The sequence below is a fragment of the Hyperolius riggenbachi genome, chromosome 2 (assembly GCF_040937935.1).
Source record: "Hyperolius riggenbachi isolate aHypRig1 chromosome 2, aHypRig1.pri, whole genome shotgun sequence".
Classification (NCBI taxonomy): Eukaryota; Metazoa; Chordata; class Amphibia; order Anura; family Hyperoliidae; genus Hyperolius; species Hyperolius riggenbachi.
The window spans coordinates 461,960,931-461,970,875 of record NC_090647.1 but is presented as its reverse complement, the minus strand read 5'-3'; the positions used below and the strand labels follow the sequence as shown (position 1 = coordinate 461,970,875).

The 9,945-nt window shown below is 43.1% G+C and overlaps 1 protein-coding gene across 1 annotated transcript in view; it reads right to left on the bottom strand.

The window, feature by feature from the left end:
- Window positions 1-9,945, bottom strand: part of FLOT2 (flotillin 2) — a 105,269-nt gene that overhangs the window by 24,856 nt on the left and 70,468 nt on the right. The window contains exons 3-4 of the mRNA XM_068266358.1: window positions 9,299-9,389; window positions 7-22 (exon numbers count right to left, since the gene is read on the bottom strand). Coding sequence (XP_068122459.1) covers window positions 7-22; window positions 9,299-9,389 — 107 coding nt within the window. The remainder of the gene's footprint in view (window positions 1-6; window positions 23-9,298; window positions 9,390-9,945) is intronic.

Genomic DNA, 9,945 nt, shown 5'->3' with positions numbered 1-9,945 from the left:
ACGTACCCAGAGAATTCAACGTCTGAAGTGAGGAAAGCGTCTAACTGCTCATTTATATGAAACCATTCACAGATCAGGCAGCAATTGTGGAGGCAGACAAACCTAGAGCAATTCATTTTTCTACTTTACTACTAGGACAAAGGCTCAAAATGGCCGATTCTATTACATTTGCTGCAGCGCGTTGAGGATACATCCACTCAGGACTAAAATGACTAACTTCAAAAACAATTTGCTATGTGCACTTCACATCTCTTTACCTGAATGTGAGATTTCTGTGTCTGCTAACATTTCTGAAGCAGCTTTTCTATTCACCTTTTCTAACAGAGATGCCACCATTGCAGACCTGCTTCAGAAAAGCATTGGCTTCTTCGACCTAATGCTGTTCCTCTAAATGGAATACATTGTAAGACAAACCCCATAAAAAAAGATGAAAATAAAGATTGTTACAGTAAACGTGGCCATAAACTGATAGATGGTCACCAGATTTGATCATCAGATAGATCCCTTTCTGGTCCATAGATTTTCAATAGATCACAGCATGAAATGTATTGAAAAATCTGTGAAGCCGCCTCTGCCTGCAAGGACCCAGGTCTCCCCATCTATGTGCTTTCCTGTCCAGGCCATGTAGTGTTGCTGGCGCACTCCTCCTGTCCTTGCTCTATCACCACAGGGGTGCCTGTACCCCCCTCGACCCATTGGCCGGTACATTATGTGACTGTTAGGCAGTGATGGAGACGGGACAGGAGGAGTGTGCGACCCAGTGTGTTACAGAACAGAGTCAAGTGACTAAAGTCACTGAAATGCCAACTTATGTGATTTTTGCTTTCTTTTCAACCCTTTCAACTCCAGCAGAAATAGCCCACACAAATAATGAATGAAATGAAAGAAAAATGATGGTTAAAAAACAAGCAATTACAACACAGATTGAAAAGCAAACTTTTTTTTATTTTATTTTGCTTAAAAGGGGGAAGTCAACATCAGCGAGGAAAGCCAAAACTGACCTTTCAAGCACCCTTGCTATGCTACAGACTAAGGACATGGTATACATTGGTGCAGACATGATGCCCATATCCCTTCCTCAAGCATGAGCTGGGAGGAGCTCTCCAACTGCTTCTATTAAGTTGCCATAAACTAAATGGGACAGTACATCCACAAGAGGCAACGTTTCACAGTGCAGCCTTTTCCAAATTGGGTTACAAAATTCAGAAACAAATATTCCACAGGCATTATTGTTGAACAGGCCTGATAACCTCTTGGTTACAGAACTATTACAAAATAAAGCTGGCTGTACACTTCTAGATTTCTACCCAATGTTCCAAAAAGATCGATTCCTTTCAGGAATGAAAGGATTAACAAGAAATCGATTCCTACCATACACTGCACTTCAATTTCCAATAGATTCTGGCAGGTAATCTATTGAAAATCGATTGAACGGCAGAGTTGCGCTGGTTCGATGCAGTGCAGTTATAGGTCATCGATATGCCAATGCTCTTGCCCTACCCTTGATTGTTTTACATTTTCCATCCTGTCCGATTGATTTTTAGCCAAAACTGACCAAAACCAATTCATCTGACATTTTATGGAATCAACTAGTAGACCCAAGCCCGTTTAAAAACGAGCTCTAGGCATGTCTCTCCCCGCCGCATGTCAGTGCGCATGCACGTGCACCCGCCAGCCGTGCGAATGCCTACGCCCGGCTAGCTGCAATAAGACAAGTCCTGGAGGGCACACCATCAAAACATCAGTCGGGTGCTTGACACTGGGACATAGGCTATGTCTCGAGTAAAACTGCAGTCAAATGTATCAGCACACTGGGTTTTCCATTAATTCACGCTCTTTTATTGAGCCATGCTTTACCACAAAAGGTATAAAGCCGACAATTGTTTCGGGGGCCGCGCAGGGTCCCCCTTCTTCAAGGCGTGTGGTTACCACCCCAATGCACGTGCACCCGCCAGCCGTGCGAATGCATACGCCCGGTTAGCTGGCCCCATCCTCCTGTCCCAACGGTCCGTGCTGCGCACAAGCAAAAAGCACAGACCCAAGGACACAGAGACAGGAGTACGCAGGGACAGTTAGGTTTTATTATTAGGTAGGACTAGCGGACCTAAGCCCATTTAAAAACGAGCTCTAGGTCTGTTTTTTGCCGCACACGGCTTCCCGCTCACGCGCCGCACACCCGGCCGCCCGCTCAGCTCCCTGGCCCTGTCCTCCTGTCTCTGTGAGGCTGGGTCCGTGCTGTGCACATGCGCAATAGCTAAAAGCACGGACAAAGCTACACAGGGATAGCGTGACGCAGGGACCCAGGGGTTTTATTATAGAGGATTCCCAACAGATGAATCGGACCAGCAAGGAATCGAATGAGAAAAATCGATAAGTGTATGGCCACCTTAAGCTATTAACACAGCTGGTATTAGACCCAAACCAGAGTCTCCTTTAGTCACCAGTAAAGCAGGCTGGTGAGGGGCAGAACTAGTTTTAAGCGTTCACTCGTAAGCTATGATGAAAGTCTAGATTAAGTTTGCACAAAGCAATAGTGTTAATGAGTGACTGGTGCTCAGCTGTCTAGCAGCCTGTTCTGTGCTGTAGAGAAGGGGGATAATGAGCCAAACAGCGGCTGGGTAAACGGGATACAATGTGGTGGATTCTGCTGGTTAAAATCTGGCATTAGATCATGAGAAAGTAGCATGTGAGTCGTTTTACACTGAGCTTCCTTACATGAGAGACTACAACGGTAACTCCATGCTGCCAAATTGCAAAAAAAAAAAAAAAAAAACACACTAAGCAGGGCAGGAAGTGGATTGGAAAGGACAGGAAGTGCAAAAACTAAATGCAATCCACCCACTATTGGCTGCGTATATGTGTTTATCTTCTCTATAGGATTGCAGTCTCCCCTCCTCTCCCTCATAGGCGTACCACAGGCAAAGCTAGCAGGATGCAAGACCTGTGATTATCAGCTGTTTAGAACCATGTGAATGTAAATCAATGTAAAAAACAAATATTCTAAATCTTGTGACAGGCATATGGGAAGTTCCTCTGTTTATTTCCTTTTAGAAAGTGCATAGTAGTTTCCTTGCATTCAAAAATGTCTGAATCATGGACTTTAAACTGATCATGTACTTACATGAGGTATTCTGACAGCACTGGCTGCATGTTAATTCAGGCGTGGGGCTACTGCAATAAAATAATCAGTTAAAGAACCACTACAGAAGAAAAAGTAAGCAGTTAAAATCTGACAGGTTTTGGACTAGTCCACCTCATGGGGGATTATCAGGGTTTTCAAAATAATTTCCAATACGGCAGTCACTAAGTCTAACTGCCAAAAATCATAAGATCCTAGCCAGCCTCTACTCACTTGCACACTATTCTGGTAGTTCGACTTAGCAACTGTCATTCAGGAAATGCTTTTGAAATAAAAATATTCAATAATATCCCCCCCCCCCCCCCCCCCTTTGAGAAGAAGGACTAGTCAAAAAACTGTCAGATTTTAACTTCTTACTTGTTTTGCTATAGTGGTCCTTTAAGAACAGCAAGCTATACTACACAGGTAAACAAACTTTTAAAACAGAGATGTACTGACATTAATATTGTTACAATCCAAAAACAAAACACAACTTCAATGATAGTTCAGAGATAAAAGAGTTAACAAGACATTGAAATTTCAGTCACGTACAACGATTCTTTACAGACATTTTGCAACAGAGTCAGATGTTCAAATGTCACAAGGCAAAGAGCAATTCCACACAGTTAAAAATATACAATGGCCTGTTAGGCTTGCATAACATTTGTAATGTAGTTCAGCCAGTCCATGCACCTGTCACACCGCAGAACCAGGAAACTGACAATATTTCCTGTCAGCTACAGAAATCTCCTGCCTGTTCAGTGGACAATACAGAAGCACCACAGTGATGCAGTCATTACCCAATAAGCAAGTTGGTGGCATAAATCTACATAGCAAAAATATAAAATGATGGCTGAACTGCTCATAACAATGCAGTGTGGCAGAGATGGAGGAATCACTAGAGCACTAGAGATAATACTAAGTTCTGACTCTCCATGCAGTTCAAATCCAGTACCTGCTGGGTAAAGGCTAAATGCACCAGGGGATTTTTTTTTTTTTTTTTTTTTTTTTTTTTTTACATAAACCCTCCCATAAAGGAATGGAGTGTGTCATATTTAGGGAAGGGGGGGGGGGGGGGGGGGGGGGGTGTCAGCCATTGGGGTGATAGGCATTAGTCACCAATGGGGGTTGCTCCCATAGCCTCGCATTTGTACGGAGTGCGCCATATGCCCAATGGAGAGCCCAAATTTTGTAGTTCCCAGCAGTGTAGTGTGCGCATGCACCTGCTGCAATGCATGCCAGGAGACAGTGCATGGATGCCCCCGCTAGGTAAGTAATGCCGCTCACCCCAACGGGACATTCCACTCAGAACCTCCCTTCTGGGGAGGTTTATTTCAATAAAAAAAAAATTCCCCTGGAGCAGAGTTGCCTTTAACCAGCAGTTGCTGGGATCATTTGTCTCAGTTGGTGGATATTTGCATGGAAATTCAGAATTGAAGCTCACCTGTACTGATCAGACTTTGTTGCTTGAGAATAGTTCAAACAGTATGTATGCTTTTTAAAAAGTGTTATGCTTTTTTAACTAGGTTTATTTTGAGCTTAGTTTACATGGTCATGTGATTTGCGCTTTGTTGCTCAAAAGAAAGGCAGCAGGTGCTCTCTGCTACTGTCTGGGAGCCTGGCCATCAGCCACATATCTCTCTATAACCTATGGCTGCAGCAGCCTCCATGGACAGCACTGGAGGGAGGGGGAGCAAGGTGAGCCACTCCCCCTCAGAAGGAAAAAGGCTTGGCATAAATATGCAAATTTTAAGCAAATTAAGTGGTTTGGAATCAGACCAATCAAAAAATGGAAAAAAGTGCATCTGTCTGGTCCAATGCCAAGCGGTTTTTAATTGGCATTAAATGTGGTGCAAATAATTGTGGCTTGCATATGTTACGGCCAAAACCAGAAATCGGCCAATTCTAGAAATTGGACGACCGTTTCAAGAACTGGCCGATTTGACTTCGGCCAAAGTCCAAAATGCTGGGAATTTCTGACATTGGCCGGCCAGTTCTAGAAACAGCCAAAGTCAGTCGGCCAAAGTCCAAAACGCAGAAATCCCAGAACATCCTGGGTCCTGTCCAGCACCATGAATGGCACTCGGAACGTCCTCTCTGCTCCGAAATACACACAACAGCAGAATAATCTTTTTAAAGAAAACCATTTCTTAGTTACAGCTGATGCAAATCCTGCAAAAATCTGCAGTGTGTCTACATCCTGCTTTCTTGGGAGCAGACATATTGTTAACATCCTGTGCTTTTAAATTAGCTGCCCTGCTGTGGCAGTCAGGTGACAGGGAGAGATCAAATTACAGTGGTGATTAGTCACAGATGACGGGGGATGCATGGCTAGGGGTGCTTTGCATGGTGGGGGGGCTGTGCATGGCTGTGGGTGCTTTGGTGTGCACTTTGCACGGTGGGTGGGTGGCTTTGCATGGCTGGGGGGGGTCTTTGCCGGGTGATTTGCATGGTGGGGGGGCGGCTTTGCATGGTTGGGGGGGGGGGGCTTTTCTGGGTGCTTTGCATGGTGGGGGGGGCGGCTTTGCATGGCTGGGGGTGGGCTTTGCTGAGTGCCTTTTAGGCTGGGGGTGCTTTGCTGGGCTGAGGGGAGGCTTTCCTGGAGGCTGCCAGTGCCAGCACTAGTACTCAGACCTCCGATCAGGGAGACCAGAGAGGTGGAGAGAGGCAGAGCAGCACGCGCGCTACCTGTCCGGACCTATACACTTCAATGCGGAAGTGTTCAATGATGTCACTTCTGCATTGAAGTGTATGCGTCCTGCAGGTCGCGTGAGCTGCTCTGTCTCCCTCTGCTTCCCCGGTCTGGTCGCCCTGATCTGAGGTCTAGAACGGCAGCGGAGCTTCCTGGCTGGCGGTGGGGAGGGGAGAGGAGAGCAGCTGGCGGGGGAGCGGTGCAGGAAACTTCAGGACTTGGCCGGCCAAGGTACGTCACAACACGTTCTGGCCGGCCAAAGTCCAAAATTCACAGGCATTTTGTATATTGGCCGGATCAGCCGGCCACTTCGCGTTGTGACCGGCCAGAACCCGAAGTGGCCAGACTTCGGGTTCTGGCCGTAACACATGCAAAATTCCCATCTCTACAAAAGTAGGCAGGACAACAAAACACTGCTCAAATCATGTGACCATGAAAATAAAGCCCAAAATACACAGGTTTGGGAACCAAGGATGGTGGTTGGAATATACAGGCATATAAAGGATCTTAATGCCTGGTACACACTATGCAATTTTCTGGTCGAATCAATTACTTCTGACAGTTCTGATCAGAAAAACTGTTGGGAATCCAGATCAATTTTGTATAGAAGTGATTGGAAAATTGATCAGAAAACCGATCGGACCTGACTGAAATAATCAATTTCGACCCATCTATCTGATGGGAAATTGCATGTTGTACCAAGAATCACATCTGCTTTAAAGTCCACCACACGCGCACACAATACATTACATTAAACCATCAGGCCATCCTAGCGCAACAAAAATATGACACTTGTTATAGAAAGTAAGATAAATAAAGAAAATAATGATAAAATCTAGAACAGGCATGTAATATAACAAAAGAAATAGAAAACACTGAATAAATCTGAAAGCAGAGAATGCAGCTGAAGCAATTTTCTAATGTATTCCCTTATGATAAATACAGTTCCGTCTCAGTATCTGACGCATACACCCCATCTTGCAGGACATCATCCTCCCTCACGCAGACATTACAACAATGAACCCACCACAGAAATAAAATGTATGCAAAGCTTTACACGGAAGACAATAAAAATCTGTATGGCTCATTTATTCCATTAGACCACCACTGAGAAAGGGATTTTATCTGTGTGGTGTGATAGTGCCAGGCAGAGGGTGGCATAAAGTCTTGGGAAAAGAACACAAGCAAACAGTCAAATATACAAACATGCATATATTTACATAGTGCATGTTTATTGGAAGCAGATTTAATTACAAATGGTTTCTATAGATCTGCTGTCAATTAATTTGAAGAGTGAAATTGCCTAATGGGATTCTGAAATGATTCCATTATGCGGAAAGACACAGGATGGGCTGAACATACTGTAGCTTTGTACTGCCCCATGTGGTGGGCACCAGCTTTCCCCATATAGTCTCCTCATATTGTCAAGCACCTTCTTCCAGCTGTGCAGTGCCTCATGTCCCATAAAATGTGGCTACCAACTACACTGACTCCTGTAGTCTGCTGTAGCTCCACAGCACTCTAGTAGAGAGTTTCCCGACCTTCCAGGATCTCCCCGCAACATATCCCAGCCTTCCAGTGTCCTCCCTGCAACATGTCCCGGCCTTCCAGTGTCCTCCCTGCAACATGTCCCAGCCTTCCAGTGTCGTTCCCCCCCATAACAGAGGGCATGGGCTTTTTTATATTAACTATCCCCAAAAATAAATCCTTTTTAGCCCCATGAATTGTACATAAAAAAACCCAATCACAATGATGCAGCAAAAGTATTGGAACAAAAAGTAAAAAAAAAAAAAAAAAAAAAAAAAAAAGAAATAGTTTGCCCAACAGGAACACAGTCCTGCACATTTTTTTCTATGCTAAACAAATTGAACACAGTTGGGATGCTTTCTGTGCATTTGCTGACTGAATGCCCAGCCATCAGTCATGCAACTGGCCGGATGTCCCAGATAGTATTTCACTGGTCTCTGTAAAATATTTATTCTAGGGGCAAGTCTAGGGGTGTAAAGTGGATGAATTGCCATCTGCATGACACTGTGCCTGAACTTGTAATACTGAATTGCTGGACAGTAGGTTTCCCAAAGCCACATTGTCACTAGAAATGTTTGAAAGCAACTAGAAATGTTTGAAAGCAATGGTTAAAAAGAGAAAAAACCCACACAGCAGGCAGTAACAGGACATACTGATGATGATATGATCTTAATGGTTCTTAATTGCCAAATGCAAAAAAAAAAAAACAGCTGTGTGCAACAGAATCATGATCAATGGTCTAAGCACTTTCAAATGTGTGTATGAAAAATACCCAACAAAGAACAAGGTGTTCTGTGGTAAAAGTGACAATCATTTTGCGTAATAAGACTATAACAAGTTAGAAGGGTTGGCATCAAAGTTCACGATACACAAAAGTTAATTTTTTTTTTTATGTGCATGGCAACATAAAAGCTTTAGTATCATATTATGTATACTGGTTTGAAAAGGAGACCAGGTGCAGGATTGGTTAATATAGGCAACAAGCACTACTAGATCTTTTTTCACACACACAATGTACACCAAGTTCTGTTGAAGGAATATTATGTGATAAGGCCCACTTTAAAGTAGAATTACAGTCACAATTTGTTCCAATAGGCAAGCCACACAACTATTACTTTTTAGAACAGACTTTTTTTTTTTAATTTGACTGAAAGGGTTAATAGGTTTACTTTTATTTTCCCCTTGGAGCCTTATTGGTCATTGAGCTGAACTGGTCTCCAGACTGACAGGAGATAGTGCTTTGGTCTCTTGAGTACAGAAGAGAAGGCTTGAATTTTATCAGGGAGCTTTTCTGCGCAAGCTACACTAAAAAAGGCCACACATGGATTTTCATGTTTGATTCCTGGCAGATTCAATACAATCAATTGTAATTTTCACAAATTTTTGATTAAAGGTTGATTTGGGAAAGAAAAAAAAAAAAAATCTATCGATTGGACTGGATGGAAAATCTCCAAAACCACAAACTTGGGAACACACCGGCCAGGGGTCCATCAGTCATCAGAAAGTCCTTTACTGCTGTGTACCCAATCAAACCACTTGTGACCAAGATTTTCCAGCATGCCTGATTGACTAATTTTGAGTGATCATATTGTGGCATCGATTCTCCTCCAATCCAATTAAATTATTGGAGGTTGGTCAACCTGCAAAATTGAGTAATATATGGGCATCCCTAAAGGCAAGTAAATATAGGCAATAAGAAGTTGGTAGATAGGAGTTTTTTTTTTAGTTGTATAGCATGCATGACTGTAGTTCCACTTGCAAACATTTTTTTTTTTTTTAGACAAAAACAATTAAGAACAAATTTACTTTATAGGAACCATTGCTCATTCTTTTTCTTACAACAAACTACACGTGTTCTTGGCATGTCTGCATACAGAGACCCTGAGTGCCAACTAGCCTTGGCATCAGTTGGCATTCCATTCCCGGAGACATGCAAAGTGACGAGCCATGAGTTACAGTACCTGTGCCACACCTGTGACAGTTAAAGCTACCCCCTCAGCCGTCTCTACGTCTTCACACCTGGGCTGTAGCGTCATTAGCTCTAGGGAAATCCTGCCGAGAAAGGTAAAACATTTGCATATTTCCAGTTTACACACATCATCAACTTTGCACTTCTTATCCCCTTCCCCTTCCAGCCCGCAGTCACACTGTACGCAAAGCTCAGATTTTGTGCACCACTCAATTGCCACTTCCCCATTTTAAAATTTAAATGCACCAGCACCAAACAATGGAAAATAATTAAAAATATATGGATATAGAAACATTACACACAGAACTCTGTGGGTTTGCGATTGTAACCGATTGGGTAAACCTGGCCTGGATTAATGAAATACTGTAACACAAAACGTTTGCAATCCTCCTGGACCACAGCAAGTGTAAAAAAAAAAAAAAAAAAAAAAGTCAGTGAATTACTAGTCATGTGACTGCAATCACAGCAAGGATGTTGCTCACATTAAATATTGTTGCACTCAAGGATGGTACTTATTGAATTACATGTTTATATCTGATATATTTGGTTTATTGCAGTTTAGAGGGGGAAAATTACGAAAAAATTTGCTGTGGATGAAGGTGGTTTTTGCTTGCACACAAGGAGGATTAAAGAAAAGAA